The sequence below is a fragment of the Caretta caretta genome, chromosome 2 (genome assembly GCF_965140235.1).
Source record: "Caretta caretta isolate rCarCar2 chromosome 2, rCarCar1.hap1, whole genome shotgun sequence".
Taxonomy (NCBI): domain Eukaryota; kingdom Metazoa; phylum Chordata; order Testudines; family Cheloniidae; genus Caretta; species Caretta caretta.
Window position 1 is genome coordinate 79,315,628 of NC_134207.1, and position 21,300 is coordinate 79,336,927.

The following is a 21,300-nucleotide window of genomic DNA, read 5'->3' on the forward strand; positions in this document are numbered from 1 at the left end:
CCACCCTGGATTTATTTGTTTCACGGATACCATAAAAGACTATCTTTTTCCTTTTTTCCCTATCACGTTTGCTTTGAGATCACCTTTGCACAGTAGTTTAAACAGTTCTTTCTTTAAACTATGGAAGCTGTATGAAACCATTAGTTGTGTTATAAAGCTGGGAAAAAAGGAAGATTCAGTCATTATTTTTGATGTAGTAGTTTTTCAATATTGAAAAAAACTCTAAACATTTTTGTCATTTATAAATCTGATACTTAGCTGAGTGTTCAGTACAGGTCCCTCATAACTTAGAGTTATAACTTTGTTTGCAGTCTTAAATTATATATATATATATTATATATGCTTTTGTCATTTACATTTTGTTTTAAGCATTTTTGTCTATAAAGTGTAAAAAGCATGTAAGTAATAGACATCGCTGAGAGATCTGTGGTGCACTTTAAGTTACAATTAAATGCAGTCCACAGTTTAAAGTTAATTGGACACAGACACACTTGACAACTAGGAGCCCTGTTACAGGTGCTTACTCTGATAAAATGTACTACCTCACAAATGGATGGTAGGTTAATTAAAACTAAAATTGCAGTATGCTGACAGATTTGCTGTTCTGATACAACTCTTGAAATGAACCAGGATCAGCTGGATGTGGGCTCAGCTGAACACTTCAAGAATTTCTCCAAGTGATAAAATTCTTGTAATGGGAGTTGGAATGCTGACTACCAATATGTGCCAATGGAAAAAAAAAAGACTTTGGTACATTTCCCCACTAATGAGTGAAAAGACCTGTGAGCCATAAAATGTATGAATATGTTTGAGTCCCACAAGACCATCTAAGGGGAGTCCAATATGGTGTTCCATTATGATCACAAACACTTCTTCTTTTGTTTGATACATTATTTTAAACAAAGTAAGTACTAGGATCATACAAAAGATGGCCACTGTGGCTTAAACAGCAGGACTGTTTGTAACCATACACTGTTATTTGGCCACATGTAAACTAGAATTTTGCTATGTGTGCCACTAATATAAAAAATGAACCAAACAGAAAACCTTTTTAGTTCTTTGCCTCATAGAATTGTATGTAGTTACTGATGACTATGCATAGTCGATAGGTTAACTCTTTAACTTTAAAACCTGCTTGGAAATAAAGGAGAAAGGTGAAAATACCCATTTTAAATGTCTTTTGTGGAAGTTATTTTTCTCAAACTGTGAAAACGATATGTGATTTGGAAAAGGCTTTATTTTTAGAAGTGAGATAGTAAACTCAGTTTCAGTGGCTAATATATTGCCGTGTTATGCTGATTTAGTAATATCTCCTTCTCTCTTTCACATAGAAGGTGATTGTAGTAGAAGTATGTGGCCTTTCTATGGTCTCTGTTTAAATATAGGTTCAACTAATTAAAATGTTGCACTTGTGATTTTTTTCTCCCAGCTATTTACCCATTGAGCGAATGCAGACACAGAAAAGTACCCACAACCAAACATTTTAAACTGATGGTTAAATCTCTCCTCTCAAAAGTAACATATCCATGTCTGAAAAAGTTGGTGATCAGTTTTGTGCAATGTTTATTTCCAGGAATGTTTTTGTCCCCTCTGTGATTCCACTTCAGTCTCAATGGCTGTTTTAGTTGAAATGTTCAGTTGTTAGAGGAATCAAGATTGTGTATTATTTAGATCTTATGAGACAAATGGGATTTGTTCCCTCCATTCCAGTTATCAAAAAGATTAACCCTTTGCCCTCGGAGTTCTAACTGCAGCTATTTAGATACAAAGACGGTGTGGTAACAAAACGGGGTTTATGCCAAGTGGAATGTTTCTCAGCTGAATGGGACTGCAAGTATTACATACATTTTGTCTTGCATTTCAGGCACCAATAAAAGCAACTTCTGAAGGCATATTATGCAAGACTGGATTTCCCGAAGATGTTTACAATGCAGTCATATCGAGGGGTTTAAACGAAGGACAGCCTCTTCTCAATGGTATTGTTAGAAGAGAGATTCTGTTTTCTTATTATCTATAATCTTGAACATAAATTGGACTCAAGGGCTTTTTTAAGCTTCTTAAATAAGACCTTTTTTATTTCAGCTATATTACTTGATTTTTTTTCTCAACTTATTGTAATGAGACTTGAGGGAAAGTTTGTTGACCTTAACAGTAACTTGTGAACTTCCCACTGACAATAGTTTGGAGATATGTGAGTTCTGGCAAATATTCCCTTGACTCTGTCCTAATGTACTCCTCAGCAAAGACTTCATACTGAACTGTATTTCTTATATATTACCTCCCAGTAATTGCACTATTAGCATATGTCCCCACTGTGTTACTAGAAAGGCCCCTTACATGAATGGTCAATGGGGGGAATGGGGAATAAGAGCCTTCCACTTTACCTGACCCACAAAGGGGTCATAAATAACTGCAGTCCTTGTGATCAGCGTAGCACTGAGGCTGTTCTCTTACTATTCCTTTGAAGGCCCACCTTGCTCCAAAGTGGGTGGGAAGAGGCACAGAGAAGGCAGAGTCATGGCTCCGCTGTTCCATGCGTTGGCCAGTGGAGTTTACCAGTCACATGGATGTAGGGGGGTATGCTGTACTCCTTTAAGAGGTGTAGCAGTGTACCTGCTCCCCCTGTGCACTGGCAGAGTATCTCCAGTGCTACGTGTTGGGCAGTGTGGCTCTTCATCGCCCCAGCGCAGATCTATGTCTAAATGGCACAAAGCCCAGAATGAAGCTAACAAAGTCCTAAACTCACAATGAGCTCTGCAAGTGCAGACTCCGGTGCCTATGTGGAATTTAACTGAACTTAGTGGGACTCTCTATGGGCCCAGGTATCTTCTGGACTGGAGTTTTAATATGCAGTTCTGTATGTCTATTTTTTTTGGGGAGATACAGATGTTGTTTCTCTTTCGAGAATGCAAAGTGGCATATTTCCTAAGTATTTATTAGTGTATAAAATTGCACCTCAATAGTTACATTTAAGTGGAATAGTAATGGTTAGCAGATGGTCTAAAATGTAAGAAATACACATTAATTTTGCTGTTTTATAATTTGTGAATATCAAAGAAATTGCTTTCTAGCTAATTTAGAAATTGTGGAGCTGATCAACAGGATTAGTTTCAGGCAGTTTCAAATACATCTTAAATAAGGACTAATTTAATTCCATTCATTGTTTCTCTCCCATATGAATATGGCTTCACAGATCAAGACATTTAAATGAAAAGATCTTTCTTAAAGGAAGCTAAAACACAAATGGATCCTTGAAACAAAAGCATTAGTCTTGATTTAGCAAACTGTATGTAGCAGTATCTCCCCATAATTATATTTTACGGACCTGTTCTGTGTTTTTTATAACTATAATGGAAATTTGAATGCAGAAATAATTGATTAACTTTAATGTATTAGAAACTGAGTTATTCAAGTATTCTTCTGCTTTATTTCAAGCAACTAAACACTCTCCATTTCAGACTTTATTTTGTTAAAAGGGTAGCTTAGAAATTAATGTAATAAATTGAAGTAAATATTTTGCCAAATTGAGGTAGTCTGGTTTGAGTAAAGGTGGGGATTTTTTTTATTCCCCCCATCTGGGAATTGTTTATATTTTTGTTTATTACTTAATGCTTATTTTACAGTAGCACCCACAGTTCTCACTGTGCTAGGTGCTGTACAAACACAACAGACGGCATTGTCCCTGCCCTGAAGAACCTACAATTTAAGAAGACAAGTGCTTGTGGAAGGTTCCAGCTGAGAAGCACTGAAGACAGAATGCTTCTAGTTAAGCATAAAACAGACACCACATAGACAGTGAAATCTTCCCTACGTTGCCCTGGTCAGTCTCCTTGGCCATTCGGTCTTTGCCCTCCTCAGAAACTTCTGACAAAGCTTTTTCCTTTGATTTTTTTTTAAATGGTTTGGATACCTGTCCTATTAAGAAGTGAACTGAGATATTGAACTCATTTCATATCAACCATCTGATGGTAATGACTTTGTCACTACTAATCTGAGTGGGATTTGAGACAGTGCCATACAGATGAAAGACTTCCCCATTCATTACCAGCTCCATGAGCCAGTCAGTACGCTGCTGATTTTTACTTTTTAACTAAGTGTGTGAAGCAATATAGCCAATCTTCCCTTGAAAGATATTAAAATGTGTGACGTTTTAGGGAAGTAGGAATTGAAAAAATGTACAATGCATACAATATGTATCACACATGTGAGATAACATAAACTAGTTGAAAAATGACCTGGGGGAGTTTGTCTTCCTACCACAACTTCCTCAACAGAATTATTGTAATGGTTAATTCTTTTGAAAATTTTGACATGCTTAAAAAGTATATAATTTGCCATTACACACAAACATACAGTCCATCATTGCCTGGCTTTGACTTAAATGTAATTATACTTTCATTTTGAAATATGATTGTTGTGAAAAGCCCATTTTCTGATTATTAAGCTAGATGGAGATGACAATTGAAGTTAAGTATAGTTGCATGACATTTGCTTTCTAAAGAAAAATTATGGATCTGATTCTGATCTCACGAGTAAATAGTCTCATATCTCTAACTCCTTTGAAATCAGTGGAGTTACTTCAGATTCACTCTGTAATGATAGGTTTCCTGTAGGGTTGCAGAAATGAGAGCACTAAAGATTTTTTTGGTTATGCACTTTGATGTCACATTCACAGAGGCTTTATTATCCTCTTTGCCAGAAGTAAAATAGACAATGACCACTCACTGTCTTTGTTTTCTTTCATAGAAAATGTTGACTCAGAAAATTACCAAACAATTAACACTTTTTTCATTATTTCCCTTTTGTCTTAATGGTTAGAGAGCCAACATCTTTGAGGTTTGTATTTTTAGAATATTATGTTCCCCTCCCTCCCAAAATTTAAATAAAAGTCAGACTTATGTGAATGTTGTATAGGGAGCCATGCCTGAGAGATCTTTCAGTTGCACACTCAGTAAGATACAACAGATACAGGGAATCTGTTTTAAAATATTATATATGGACATTTAATGTACAGGATGTTGGGTGATGTTCCACAGCTAATGAACCACACTGGGTCTTGTACTTTCTGTATGTTTTCCCCCCTCCCCCCACACACCCCTATTTCTAGATTCCTTCACCTGTAGTCTGTACTAAAGAGGTGGTGGGGAGATATTTGCAATATTGAATTTTTGTTTCATATTTAAAAATATTTACATTTTCTAGCAGATGTGCCTCTAATACAGAGTTTCCTAACCTGTAGGAAACTCAAACTAGTCTGGGATGTGTGGGGACCACGGGGAATAGCCTGGGGAGAGGAGAGGAGAAGAGAAGAGAAGAGAGGAACGGTAGAGGCAGAGATGGCTGCATAGCTCTGCACCCACTCCATGCTTTCACTGCATATGCTTTCTGTGGCAAGACACCAAGCCACAGATGGCAACCATGTCCAGGAAAAGAGGCAGAATGTAATAGATGCCTCACAATGGGATATTTTGCAAAAAGCATGCAGATCACCAGGAGCAGTAGAAACAATCCCAAGAGGATGTGTTGCAGTGGGGAGCTTAATAAAGATAGGAACTTCTTGGTCAGGGAGTTTTCTAATTGCTGCTTAAAGCATAGCTCTTATGTTTGTCCTCACACTGCACTCTCCTCTTTCAAAAGGTAGAGGAGTAGGTAGTTAGCTCCTTGAATGTTACCTGTCTTCCTTCCCTGTTTCTACAGCAGCTTCTAGAGCCAGCAGCAATGGGAACTCATGGGTTTAGGGGTGCAGGCTCCGATAAGCTCCGCGCATGGGCTCAAGCATCTCTTGTTTATTTCCATTTCACTTGTGTCAGCTGTCTGAGTTCATACCCCTTGGGGCGGGGGGTAAACATTCTTTCATTTGCAAGTTAAAGTTCACAGCAGGATTAAAGAATCTTAGCTGTCATTTTATCTTAGAATTACTTTATTCCTATGATCAAGATGCAGTACAGTCATGCTACTATGCCCTAATTCATAATGGCTCCTAAATGTAAACAGAAGATATGGGGGCTGATTTTGTGCTCACTCTCAAATGTTTTACACCATTATTATTCCAATCATTTTAATGGAGTTACTCTGGCTTTACATAAGTGTAAATTAGCTCAGAATCAAACTCACTATATTTGCAGAAAATTAGAAATCTCTGTGACAACAAAATGGTATAAAGAGCCCCTCACTCCGCTCCTAATCCCTATTATGATTTAGCTGCAGACAAAGCTGTGTGCTTTCTTGATAGAGATTCACCCTAGAGCTTCTCTAAAGACAATTCTCTGGCTTTCAGGGGCTAGACTCAAAAATTGATTCTTTTGAGTCTGTGTGATCTATTGGCTAGTAGGACTTCTTTACTGGAGGGCAAAAGTGGGGTAGTGGAGTAAAACCTAGAAACAGTTCAGAAGCAATTCCAATTTGGAAGTTAAAGGTTAAAATAGCTTGAAAAGTTTGATATACACAAATGAAAGCAAAAACCAGAAAGAGATAAAACTCTACCTTTAATTTACTGCCAACTCTGTCCTTGTCTTGACCCTTCGTGCCTGCATGCTACAAGGATGTATAATCAGTGATTTAGGTGACATAACATATGCCTTGGAATTCTTGGGGCAAAAGAGGGTAAGTTAAGGAGGGAGTTTGATTTTAAATATTAATAGTCCTTTCTTATGCTGATTTGTCACATTAACTTTTTTTTTTTAGTTAGCGTGAGAAAAAGAATTAGGATCTTGTTTATTACAAATAAATTTCTAGCTTGTTTAGCTAAATCTTTAGGAGTCTATCCTGCAAACAATTACACAGGTGAGTAAAGTTGCATTCCCACTGAAGTCATTCATCTGAGTAAAATTATTTGGGGTCATGTTTGCAAAATCAGACCCTACATTTACAGATGCTTGATCTATTAGTCTGTGGTAGGGCTTATGAAGATATTTTATTTTTTGTCAGTCTTGTTGTTGCACATGTACTCTAAGTTTTGTGCTAAGAGGGTTCTTTTTCTAATCAAGATTTGTTATGTGGATTGTATATTTATAATAATGTTCAGAGCTGGCATAGTTACAGAATGGTTAAGGAGAAGATATCTTAGTGTCGGTCACTGAGATGAAACAATGATTACGGATGGGTAAGGTTATCTCAGTTTCTTCTTTCTTCTTCAGGACATCATTACAAGGCAGAGTTAAGATTGTTTTAAGATCATAAGAATAGCCATACTGAGTCAGACCAATGGTTCATCTAGACCAGTATCCTTTCTTCCAACAGTGGCAGGTGCCAGATGTTTCAGAGGGAATGAATAGAACAGGGCAATGTATCCAGTGATCTATCTCCTGTCATCCAGTCCGAACTTCTGGCATTCAGAAGTTTAGGGATACCCAGAGCATGGGGTTGCATCCCTGACCATCTTGGCTAATAGCCACTGATGGACCTCTCCTCCATTAACTTAACTAAATCTTTTTTTAACCCAATTATACTTTTAGGCCTGTGTTACACAGAAAAGCTTTGTTTATAGGTATATGTTAATTAATGGTCTTTTAAAGTAGGGTTCTGAATTGTATAGTTAATTATAGCTAATGATTATTCTGGGGTTTAGTGTTTTGTTTTTTAAATGTGTGTAATGGTAAATATTGTTTGTACAAACACTTCACAGCCTTAACTGTTACTAACAAGACTTTTTTGTTTTGGCATTTCCATGATTTTTTTTCGTAGTTGTAATGAACTACTGAAAATATAAATGTTGATTTAAAAAAAACCAAACTGGTTGGAGAATGGTAGATCAGCGGCATGAAAGAGGCTTTTCTTTTTGGGAGAATCCTGTTACTTGGGGCCTGTTGGCTGGCTTTCTAATTCCTTCTCTGTTGTTGATGTCTCTCATTATCTCAGACTCTGTATGAGGTCCATGTTATGGAGGCTGGAAATGGAAACGTAGGAGATGGAGGTAGCATGAATATAAAGACAGTTGGTTGCTGGCCATGTGGTCTGCTCCCATCACTCTAGCAACTTGAGAAATGAACCAATTGGAGATCCCCTGGAATTTCAACATGCATTCCTTTTCAGACTGGGGTTGGAGTGAACTCCTTAACGCAATTTCTTCAGTCCCCTGGATGCTGAAGGAACACCAGCTGTATATTTTTCTACTACTGCTTCCTCAGCCTTCCCATCTCAGGCAGAGAAACAGAAGGCACGTTCTCCCAAGGTGCCTGAAGAGGATCCTCTTGCTATTTTAAGGAACCCTACTGTGATGGAGACCTCCTTGGGACTGTCACCTGATGTGCTGAGACTACCTCTGAGCCCGTTTGGACCTCCAGCACCCTGCCTTGTTGAGCCAGACACACCAGTCTGCTCTAACACAGATCCAGGATCTGAACCACGTGCCCCAAAGCTGCAGACGTAACTGAAAATAGCTTAAGAAGTGCTCCTGTCTCTAGCATCCAGACACCCAGCTCCCAATGGGATCCAGACCCCAAATAAATCCATTTCACTCTGTATAAAGCTTATGCAGGGTAAACTCATAAATTTACCGCGCTCTATAACACTGATAGAGAGAGATGCACAGCTGTTTGCTCCCCCACGTACTAATAATTTACTCTGGGTTCAATAATAAACAAAAGTGATTTTATTAAGTATAAAAAGTAGGATTTAAGTGGTTCCAAATAATAACAGACAGAACAAAGTAAGTTACCAGGCAAAATAAAACAAAAACACGCAAATCTAAGCCTAAAACATTAAGAAACAGATGACAGATAAAATCTTACCCTCAGAGATGTTCCAATAAGCTTCTTTCACAGACTGGACTCCTTCCTAGTCTGGGCCCAATTCTTTCCCCGGTATAGTTCTTGTTAGCTCCAGCTCAGGTGGTAAGTTGGGGATTTCTCATGACTGGAACCTCCTTTGTTCTGTTCCACCCCCTTATATAGCTTTGGCACAAGGCAGGAATCTTTTGTCTCTCTGAGTCCCCACCCCTCCTTCTAAATGGAAAAGCACCAGGTTTAAGATGGATTCCAGTACCAGGTGACATGATCACATGTCCTGTGAGACCCCCAAGCCTTCATTCTTCCTGACCTGACTCTCGGGCAGAGAAAGAAAAGCCATATTCTCCCAAGGTGCCTGCAGAGGATCCTCTTACTATTTTAAGGAACCCAACTGTTAGGCACTCCATGAAAAATATCAAACAGGATGAGGGGGAAGTATACCAATCAGGTAAAGGAGTGGAGTGCAAATAAACAGCCCTATACTTATTTTTCCTCCACCAAACACTAATGCAGTATGATGAATTTGCTGAACAGTCACAGGTCAGCAGAAGGGCTGTGTCATGAACTGTTAATAGCAAATCTGGTGCTCTTCTTGCTCCTGATTGGAAGGATATAGGCTGCGAAGAGGAGAAAGGGTCTGTGGCATTCGGTCATATTCAACAATAGGGCCGGGATGCAGGGTGTCTGGGTACCTTGAAAGGAGCATGGCAGTTGGAGACAGCTGGTAGAGTATGTTGGGTTTCACTAGGTGCTAGACCCTATGTCTAGTATTTTGAATCATAGAATCATAGAATATCAGGGTTGGAAGGGACCTCAGGAGGTCATCTAGTCCAACCCCCTGCTCAAAGCAGGACCGATCCCCAATTAAATCATCCCAGTCAGGGCTTTGTCAAGCCTGACCTTAAAAACTTCGAAGGAAGGAGATTCCACCACCTCCCTAGGTAACGCATTCCAGTGTTTCACCACCCTCCTAGTGAAAAAGTTTTTCCTAATATCCAACCTAAATCTCCCTCACCGCAACTTGAGACCATTACTCCTTGTTCTGTCATCTGCTACCACTGAGAACAGTCTAGAGCCATCTTCTTTGGAACCCCCTTTCAGGTAGTTGAAAGCAGCTATCAAATCCCCCCCTCATTCTTCTCTTCCGTAGACTAAACATCCCCAGTTCCCTCAGCCTCTCCTCATAACTCATGTGTTCCAGTCCCCTAATCATTTTTGTTGCCCTCCGCTGGACTCTTTCCAATTTTTCCACATCCTTCTTGTAGTGTGGGGCCCAGAACTGGACACAGTGCTCCAGATGAGGCCTCACCAGTGTCGAATAGAGGGGAACGATCACGTCCCTCGATCTGCTGGCAGTGCCCCTACTTATACATTCCAAAATGCCATTGGCCTTCTTGGCAACAAGGGCACACTGTTGACTCATATCCAGCTTCTCGTCCACTGTAACTCTTCGGTCCTTTTCTGCAGAACTGCTGCCAAGCCATTCGGTCCCTAGTCTGTAGTGGTGCATGGGATTCTTCCGTCCTTAGTGCAGGACTCTGCACTTGTCCTTGTTGAACCTCATCAGATTTCTTTTGGCCCAATCCTCTAATTTGTCTAGGTCTCTCTGTATCCTATCCCTACCCTCCAGCGTATCTACCTCTCCTCCCAATTTAGTGTCATCTGCAAACTTACTGAGGGTGCAATCCACACCATCCTCCAGATCATTTATGAAGATATTGAACAAAACCGGCCCCAGGACCAACCCTTGGGGCACTCCACTTGATACCAGCTGCCAGCTAGACATGGAGTTGATCACTACCCGTTGAGCCCGACAATCTAGCCAGCTTTCTATCCACCTTATAGTCCATTCATCCGGCCCATACTTCTTTAACTTGCTGGCAAGAATACTGTGGGAGACAGTGTCAAAAGCTTTGCTAAAGTCAAGGAACAACACGTCCACTGCTTTCTCTTCATCCACAGAACCAGTTATCTCATCATAGAAGGCAATTAGATTAGTCAGGCATGACTTGCCCTTGGTGAATCCATGCTGACTGTTCCTGATCACTTTCCTCTCCTCTAAGTGCTTCAGAATTGATTCCTTGAGGACCTGCTCCATGATTTGGAGCCTCTGACATCTAGTGTACAGCCTCACCCGTCATCTAGAAGGACCTGGTGTCCTCCTGCTCCCCACGAAGGGCCGGAGATTACAGTAATCTTGATAATGGGATTACTTGGCTGTTTTTGGTGCAAGTGTATATGCATTGTCTTTTATGCTGTGAACAAAACTGCTCATCAGTAACTTTAGAAGAGAGAACACCTCATACTGTGCTTAAAATTAGAGCCAATAACCCTTCTATTAAGGCTTCTCTTTCCTTCTGTAAACAATTATTCTCTTGTGCCGGTAGCATGTACTATGTTTCTTTGTGTTCCATCAGACCTTAACAGTAGAGCTCGTCAGGAGTTTTTCTGTTAGAATAATTTTGCAACAGGAAATTCCCTTTTTGTAAAATCCAAATTGTCCATGGGAGAATTTTAATTTTGTCAAAAAATGTCTGTTTTCCATTAGGAAAATCAAAATGAGGCTGCCTGCCTGGTAGGCTCTTGTCAGTTTTGCTTTCACCCTGCAGGCAGCAAATGAAATTGACAAGAGCCTTCCATGCTGGCAGCTGGGAGCTGCAGAGAGGCTTCTGAGGGAGGTTGAACAGCAGAGCACCATGGCTCTCTGTCTGCCCTGCAGCCCAAATGCTGGAGAGGCTGAGTGTCCTCGCTCCTTCTGCAGCCTCTCAAAGCTTTTAACTTATTCTCAAACACTTGACCTCTAGAAAACAAAATATTCCCTTTCTGAAGCCAGAACTTCCTTCTTGTCCATTGTAATGTGGTTTCTTACACACACCCTGCACCACAGTTAAATATAGAATATATCCTAGAGTATGTATAAAATATTTGTTCACCTTATTGAACAGCTGTAAAATATCTATATTAACTCGGCATCTTTTTTTGGCTTTTCAGTTTTTGTAAACTTTTACATCTGATTTAAAGTTAGGGTGTCCAATTTTAATTTCTTTAAATTTCTAGTTAAACTGTTCATTCATATTTTTGTCTTTTAATAACTGATCAAAATAATAATATATAGATAAAATGTGATACATAATAGTCATTAAATACAACATTTTGGATATATATACAGTGGGTCAAAATTAAGTTCTCACTTAAATTCATGAAATTCCATTGTCTTCACTGGGGCTTTTAGTTGTAATGAAGGTTAAAATTTGGTCCTGTGTATACATCCAAACTGTCAAGGGAGTGCTCATGTCTGTAATGTAGTAGCTCTTACTAGCTTGAATTCTGAATAAATATTTTTTGCCATTTGAATTTAAGCTTAAATATTGAACATTTAGCTTTTCTAAACCCTATATTCCAGTTTCATTTTGTTACATTTACTTGACGGAGAAAAGCAAATACTGAAAATAAAGAGAGGATATGAAAAGATGAAATGCTGTTTTCAAATGAGTTTTCAATTGTCATATCAATCAGAACTTCTTTGTTTTCCTTTTCTCTTGTGGAGTACCTGAGGCTAAAGACAGAAGTATTTGTTTAACCGTGTTAAACACCCCCCCCCAACAAAAAAACAAAACAAAACAAAATCACACTTCTGTTCCTGAATTTCAGTACAGTGGCTTATAATGCATTTTGATATGGTGAAAATCCATTTATAGAGAAATAAATATAAATCCTGTATTGTTAGAATGTGTAAATTCTTATTCTAGGTAAGAGTGTGCTTTTGCTTATGGTGAAGTTATTTGTGGGGAGAAATACTTCATTCATGTTATTTCATTTCCTCTTCAACTGTATGAACAAATGCTTATAAAGATCTAAAATACAGTGTTCTTCATATGTAAGAAAATATTAAGTATAAGGGCTGAATCCTTGGCTGTGCCCAGGGCTTACTGGGCACAGCTCAACAGGGAGCTGGAAAGGAGTTGTTTCTGACTGTGATCTTAAGGCCAGTTTTACACCATTTCCAATGTCATTAAGAGCAGCCTTAGGGCTGCTCTAAACTATGCCATCTGGTAATAGCTCTCAAAGGACCATTACACCTCCTGGGATCACTGAAATGCAGCATTCTTCCGCTATCATCTCTCTATATGGGAGGGCTATGGCTATGCCAGAGTTTTGCACAGGGGCCAGAGCACACAAAGCTGAGGATTTGGCCCTAAAAGGGGGGAATTTAGTTATGGAGGCCTCCAATTAAAAAACAAACTTTAAAAATAAATTAGAAAGGGCCATTGTATTGGAAATTGCAGAACAAAAATGCAAGTGAGTATGTATTCACACAATTCCTACGTGAAACCCTGTTGATTTTCACATTGTGTGTGTAATTATACGTTCCCTTCTATCATTTAGAACTACAATCACATCTTTTGTTGACTTGTCATCTTTCTAACCACCCAGGAGACAAACTTACAAAAGCTTCCTATTGAACTGATATTATAGGGAAATATCCTGTATTGCAGAACATATTAACATACTAAATAGAACTGATTTCCAGTAGTAGCTAAATACTTGATGACTAAATTAAATAATACTGTGTTAAAGTTCTTGACATCAATCAACAAATACAAAGTTATTTTGAGCCACTGTGACTTCAACTCTATGCAGTGAGCCAAATTCATTCTTGGTGTCATTTCAGTGTCTTCTATGGAGTTATATCAGAGATGAATTTGTGTTACTATGCCTAATTCACAGATTAGAGGCAAGGATTCTGTAGAAATGCACATGTTGTACAGGCCACCATATTCTGTTGCTATCTATCATATAGTTTCACATTATGAAATTTTTGTTTTACAAGTTTTCCTTAAAAAGAAAAACTAGGAAACTCCATACAAAAAGCAATGTTAACAAAAAAGTAAGGTTGAAGAGAAAAGCATGCATATGTAAAGCAGTGTTAATATTGTGGTTGCACATATTTTGATGATTTCCTTTTACATATGCCTTGTGATGCAGTTTTACACACAGTTACCACAGGATCCTACCTCAGTCAGTGCCTGATCCTGCAAACACGTATGCATGTGCTTAACTTACTATCATGCTTAGGGCTCAGAATGTCAATACACAGACAATACGTACTGAATGAAACAGGTTGCCTAGCTCAGTGTCTGATTTTTGGGCCAAGATGCGATTGCAGATTCCAAAATGTAAATATGGAGTAAATCTTTTGAAAGCTGGAGACTTTGAATTTACACTGCTATAACGGAGGCCGTATTTTGTCACTTATATTGAATGGACTTGGTGTAATGAATGAGACCGGGGCCATTCATTGATCAATGAAAGTAAAATATATAATTCAGCTGCTTCAGTCACAGATCACTATCCAGTTTATTTCCTATGGAAATATATTTATATAACCATGTAATTAAAGAATACGTTGTAATGCATGCACTGTCTGCGACAGAGTAAAGATTGCATAGGCAACCTTAGAAGAGATACTGACAACTTGACATTTTAGTTATTTTTAAAAAAATGTAAAAAGTAGTTTCAGGTAGGACACTTGGCTGAGCCTCCCCTGCCAGTTCTTGGGGTTTTACAATCACACTCTTATTTTTAAAATGTTTTTCTCTCCCTTGTATGGGTTTTTTGGACAGCACAAACAGGGAAGACTGACTGACAATACAGGGAAACTGACTAGACAAAATGTTGTCAAATGTAAAAGTAAACAAACGGAGGAAACACAATTTCTTTAGTATCTCAGTTACAGTATGTTTAGATAGTGGTACTGTTCAGATAATGACTTGTGTTTAAGTAGATTGTGGCCTTTTAAAATGATTTTAATGTGTCTTTTTATATAGTGGATAGAGCATAAAGAAGTGTGTATTACAGAGGCAACTAGAGTACTGCCGGCAGAGTAAAAAGCAGAATGGTAGCTTTAACTATGATTGTGCTCAGTTTTAATGACTTTCCCACTGACTTACAAGATGCAGGATCAAGGTGTGATTTGCCATTGACTTAGGTGAGTGACCTTCAGAGAGTGACCTTGAAGACCCATGGCCAAGTAGCTTAGGCAGGGAGGCAAAAGAAGAGCCCTGATCGGTTGAGTCCTCTTTAGACTGAGGTTGTTCACACCCCATTTAAAGAGGGAATTGTCCTTAATATTCCTGGACTTCTTCCCAGCATTCAGTACAGTCACTCAGAAGGTATTGTTATCCATTCTGCAAGAAGTAGCAGGGCTCCAAGGAAACTCACTACAATGAGTTAACTCTTTCTGGGAAAGAGGCACTAAGAAGGTAATGATGAGAATTGCACCACCCCTCGCTTGTAGAGACTCACAAAACTCAAGTGTCTTCCTAGACCTATTTAATATTTACATATATCCACTAGGAGAACCTGGGGGGACTTCACGGATTCATATGATGATAATATGCACTTACCTGTCCCATTTTTTTTCAACCTATAATAACTGCGTGGAGACCTCATTATCCCAGTATCTGGCTAAGATCAACAAATGCATAAAGAATAGCTGGTTGAAGCTGAACCCTAACAAGATGGAAGTTTACTTGTAAATAGAAGAGAAATAGTTTGAAGAACTTCCAGCCATAGTGTGGCCTCCACTGATTGAGGATGCACAGCCACAAATCATTGTCAGTCTGCAGTTCTGGACTCTGCACTGAAGCTAAGCTTTCGCATAGTAGTGTCTGTAAGAACTAGCTAGAAAACTGCTGCTTGTCACTGCTGCTGATGACCTGGCTTCAGTAATACATACTTTCAGCACTTCTCATCTAGATCATAGTAGTTGTCAAGGTTCCTTCCTCACTCTGAACTCTAGGGTACAGATGGGGGGACCTGCATGAAAACCCCCCAAGCTTATTTGTACCAGCTTAGGTTAAAACTTCCCCAAGGTACAAACTATTTTACCTTTTGCCCTTGGACTTTATTGCTGCCACCACCAAACATCTAACAAATATAACAGGGAAAGAGCCCACTTGGAAACTTCTTTCTCCACAAAATCCCCCCAAGCCCTACACCCCCTTTCCTGGGGAAGGTTTGATTAAAAATCCTCACCAGTTTGCAAAGATGAACACAGACCCAAACCCTTGGATCTTAAGAACAATGAAAAAGCAATCAGGTTCTTAAAGGAAGAATTTTAATTAAAGTAAAAGAATCACCTATGTAAAATCAGGATGGTAAATACCTTACAGGGTAAGCAGATTCAAAACATAGAGACTCCTTCTAGGCTAAACCTTAAGTTACAAAAAGACACAAAAACAGGAATATACATTCCATTCAGCACAACTCATTTTATCAGCCATTTAAACAAAACAGAATCTAACGCATATCTAACTAGATTGCTTACTGACTTTTTACAGGAGTTCTGACCTGCATTCCTGCTCTGGTCCCGGCAAAAGCAACACAGACAGAGAGAATCTTTGTGTCCCCGCCCCCGCCCGTAGCTTTGAAAGTATCTGGTCTCCTTGTTGGTCATTTTAGTCAGATGCCAGCGAGGTTGTCTTAGCTTCTTAACCCTTTACAGGTGAAAGGGTTTTTCCTCTGGCCAGGAGGGATTTAAAGGTGTTTATCCTTCCCTTTATATTTATGACAGTAGTGCAGTCTACCTCCGCGTGAAAACATCAACGCTGATAAAACTACAACTGGTACAGAATGCTGCTATACGTTCTGCAGCAACACGGGATGCTACAGGCATGTATATCTGCCATTCATGTGGCAGGAAGGGAAAAGAACTATTGCAGACAGGCTAAGCAATGGACTGTGATGGACTGTCAGAAATAGTCCCCAGACCAATGAGTGCTACAACAGATCTTCTTCCAAAGGGAGATCCCAAAAGTTCAGCTGTTCATCAGTCACCTTGTCACAGGGCCCTTCTTCTGCTACCCTCTGTGCCACACTGCCTTGCCTTGTTCCCATTGCCTGGTGGTCATAAACATACACAGGCTGTTTCCCTTTCACCACATGTACCTTTTATTCCACAGTTCTTTTGGAAGCAGAACATGACACAGGCATACTGCATCAGAAGCTTTCCACACAGCTCACTCACTGAGCTCCTCTCACCTGCTACCTGTTCCTCCCACCTCCCAGTTACTGCCAATTGTGTCAATAGCCTAGTAATGACCAGTCCGTGCTTGTAATCCCCCCAACAGAAGGTGGTTAACTGCTTTCAGCTGAGCCTGTAGTCATCTCCATGGAGTAGCAATCTTAGTGACCAGGGTGTTACAGCTAGCACTCTGTCATACCCCTGAACAAAATGCCACCCGTCATCTGCCTCTAATGCTGAAAAGAGATCAGAGTTGGTGAAGGCCATCTTCTCTGTCCCCTGTGAAGGAAAACTTGATGTTTCATCTTCTTGCCAGAACTTCTGGTAGTGAGGGTCCTAACCAAGCTCAGGCGATCCAAAGGTTGGATCATCTTAATGGTCCCTTGCTGGCTAATAGGAACAGAAAGAGGATCCAGCCCTTATACAGCACAAAGTGAAATTACACCAGCTAGAGATTTCCATTGGAGAACTTCCCCTCTGTCAGGGGACACTTCAGCCAGTGTAAAGCTGACAGAGGCAGCTGTTCTGTCTCCTGTGGCCTCTTCCTCTCTCGCTACTGCTGCCTCTGCTAGAGGTGCACCACGCAGCAAAAGGGGAGTCGTCTTACTGGGGAAAAGAGGGAGGTGAGGGAAGAGAAGAGGGGAAGAGGGCATGGCAGAGGGAGACTCCACTATGGCGGATTCTCTGTTGGCAGGAGGTCTTCTGCCAGCACTATCATTTAAAGCTGTCCTCCTGCAGCTACAATTTATGCCAGGCCTGGGTATCTGAGGATTTGGAAGATACGATTTGCTCCCTGTCAGTTCTCAGCTGTACATGACATTATGTGGAGGATTAAGCCCATAGTTCTCAACTCTGTTGCAAATGGCAGTAACCAATTCCATTACTTCCTGAGTCTGGCTGCTGGTAATCTCTGAGAACCAAGGCACCTAGTCCATCACTGGGCTGGGATCACTTTCTCTGGTGGCATGGCTGGTGAGAGGGGAGAGAGCTAGCTCTTAGTAGAGGGTCAGCAGAATGAAATTGACCTGATTCTTGTCAGTTTCTCTGTTGCCCACAAGGTTCTGAGTAGGAACAGTAACTTCAGTTTTCCATTTGCAGCAGTTTGGAAAAGCTCTGAGCAGTGACACAGATTCTGGAGCTGTCCACCTGCAAACTTAAGCCTTATTTGCATAAGGAAGTTGTTCCTTGTGTGCAGTATTACCTTGTAACCATAAGGACTACATTTTCTTTTTTGTTTTTAAATGAAGACCTTAATGACACTAGCCTATGAAAGATTCCTACTTGCCACAGACAGGCAGCATTTTCAAGCTGTATGTGTGTTTTAAGTTTAGTGTGGTTTTAAAAGGACAAAAATCTTTGAAAGGCATAATTTGTCACAGAAAAGCTGACAGAAGCAATGGGATGTGTTTAATACAAAAGTGTTTAAAAATTAGATTCTGTGCAGTTAAAAATCTGAAATATATATACTAATTTTATTTCAGTGCAGATGCAGATAATATTTGAAGCCTGTCTGTAAAGGCATTGGCACTGCAGTTAATAGTGAAATGCTACTTTTTCTATAAGGGGATCAGTGATGTTCTCTAATTAGCTGGAAAACTGATATTCAAATACAAGTAAACTAGCAATCAAATGGAGGCAAAACATCCAAATATACTTTTGGTTTATGCCTTTAGCATACCTCTGTCAAAATTGAAAAATATAATTCTTGGTCATTTTCAGTGAGGTGTCTGTTAATAATAGCATTGGATCTAAATCAAGTTGTTGCTTTAAAATGGGCTAATGAAAAGGTTACAAATACCTGTCTTTGACTAAATGGGTGGTTGTTAAGCATCACTAGAAAATCAAATATAGAGATCGGGGTTTGTTTGGGTTTTTTTTGTTTGCTTCCCCAGAGCTTATCTACTGGTTCTGCCCAATAGGGTTTGATCCAAAGCCCCACCGAAATCAATGGGAATAAAAATAGAATAAAAATAAAATAGAATGCAAATTTTACTATCTAATGATATTGTATAGCCTGCATATGGAGTAATTACTACAATAACTGTAGACATAACGCAAAAAGAAACGTGACACTTAAAATGTCATCTGATATTTGTTCTGAGGTTTTGCATTGCAGAAGGAACACTGCTTTTGAATCTTACAATTTAATGTATAGTTGTTTTCCACAAAACACCCTCAGAATAAATAGAGTAAGGGGAAACTGTTGTGCAAAAGATAAATAAAGCTCTTGCAACTAAAATTTGGATTTCAATTAAAAAAATCCCTGTCCTACTCTGCTCTGAAAGAGTCATTGGCATGTTGGTAGTTTAGTAACTATCTTCAATCTTTCCTTATTCATATGCACATTATGTTTGTTGGACAGATAAAAGTGTGAGTGCATGAGGATAGCAACTAATCATTAATCATGTCCCCCTCCCGCTTTGATTTGAAGCCCATTGCATTAATGTGTCATTCAACACAGCTTTCAAAGTAGTAAGCTATTTGGAACATATTTTTATAAACAATTCTTATAAAGTGTCTTTGTCAAACCCATTTATTATAGTTTGCTTATTATTGTTAGAATTAACATGCAATGTTATGCTTATTTTTTAGACTTCCAAGCTCTTCAAAAAGGGGATAGTGTGTCTATAGACTGCAAAGCAACAAGCACGCTTTTTGGCACTGTAGAAATAATAATGCCAACCAAAATCTGTAGTTCTCTTACTGAGCATATGCCCTTATACTCAAAGAACAACACTTTCCTTTCTTACTTAATAATATAGTGCTGGAGTGCACACACTTGCTTTTATAAAATTGATTAATTCAGTTCTCAAGAGATTGGTAATGGGGAATACAGCCTTTCACTTCTAGGTCACTAGTTCAAATTCAGTCTGTCAGTTGTATATGAAAGGACTTACTAACTGATGACTCCTCAGTAGCCTATTGTGAAAAAAAATGTGCTGGTCTCAATCCAGTTTCTGGTAGATATGTGTCTATGTCACACAAGCCACCATCCATGAATTAGATGACTAACCCTTACATTTAGTAGAATAACTGAGTTGGGTGGGAAGTGGGATCACATATGTGAGTAAGGCTCACTCACACGACTAAGGGTTTCAGGATAGAGTAAAGCAGTGCTTTTCAAACTTTTTTCTGGGGACCCAGATGAAGAAAATTGTTGATGCCCATGACCCAGCGGAGCTGGGGATGAGAGGTTTGGGGTGCGGGAGGGGGGCAGGGCTGGGGCAGAGGGTTGGGATGTGGAGGTGAGGGCTATGGGGTGGGGCCGGGAATGAGGGGTTCAGGGTATGGGAGGAGGCTCTGGGCTCAGGGTGCAGGGCTCTGGGCTGGGGGTGCAGGCTCTAGGCTGGGGCCAGGGATGAGGGGTTTGCGGTGCAGGAAGAGGTTCCGGGTTTGGGGGGCTCAGGGATGGGGCAGGGGATTGGGGCATGGGTTGGGGCACAGGCTAACTCTGGCGGTTCCCGGTCAGCGGCGCAGCTGGGGTGCAGAGGCAGGCTTCCCACCTGTCCTGGCACCCCAGACCGCGCTGTGCCCTGGAAGCGGCCAGCAACAGGTCTGGCTCCTAGGTGGAGGTGCGCAAGTGGCTCTGCGCGGCTCTCGCACACAGGCAGCGCCCTCGGCCAATGGGAGTGCGGAGCCGGTGCTCAGTGTGGGGGCAGCGCATGGAGCCCCGTGGCCCCCCTGCCTAGAAGCCGGACCCACTGCTGGCCACTTCCGGGGTGCAGCACGGTGTTGGAACAGGTAGGCACTAGCCTGCCTTAGCTGGGCAGCACCGCCAATGGGACTGTTAATGTCCTGGTCGGTGGTGCTTTGACCAGAGCTGCTAGGGTCCCTGGGTGCTGAGCAAGGCGATCCAGTGCCTTATATGCTGCGACCCAGTACTGGGTCGTGACCCAAACTTTGAAAAACACTGGAGTAAAGGCTGCAGCACTAATAGTTAAACTTGCTAGAGCAGAAAACAAGTAAAAGGGAGTCACAAGTAATTGTTCTCAACTGGAAGGACTCCATCCAAGTCAGAGTTAAGGTACATGGGGTAGCTTGGAAAAAGTGTTTCCAAAATTTTCTGTTTTATCAATCTCCAGGACTATCAGTTCAGCACTTTTTTCATGAGCCCTGCATTCATATAAAGAAGTAACATTGAAAGTCAACGACTCACATCCTTATTTATACATTGACTCAGTCAAGTTTATAATGCTACTTTACCACCATTTCCAACTATATTAAGTCTATTTTATTCAAACCTTGTTTACTTATTTACCTTAATCAAATATTTCATGCATATAGCCATAGGTTCTGGAACTAAGGGAGCTGGGACTGCTGCCACACCCCCTGGCTTTCCATCATATGTAAAGTTTGGTTTAATGGCTCTCAGCACCCCCACTATACAGATTGTTCCAGGACCTCTGCATATATCTTATGTTAATAAAATGCATTATTTTCCTTTAATTAAAAAGTTATTTTCATATGACAATATATTTGGTTTCCAAATTCTCTTTTTCTCTATTTTGTTCTTCTTAAATAGCTACAGAGTCAAAGATCATGTTTAAC

General features: G+C 40.1%; 1 protein-coding gene across 2 annotated transcripts in view; it reads left to right on the forward strand.

Moving 5' to 3' along the window:
- Window positions 1–21,300, forward strand: part of CDH2 (cadherin 2) — a 176,890-nt gene that overhangs the window by 12,690 nt on the left and 142,900 nt on the right. For both annotated transcript variants that reach the window (XM_048840517.2, XM_048840518.2), the window contains exon 2: window positions 1,865–1,976. In XM_048840517.2, coding sequence (XP_048696474.1) covers window positions 1,865–1,976 — 112 coding nt within the window. The remainder of the gene's footprint in view (window positions 1–1,864; window positions 1,977–21,300) is intronic.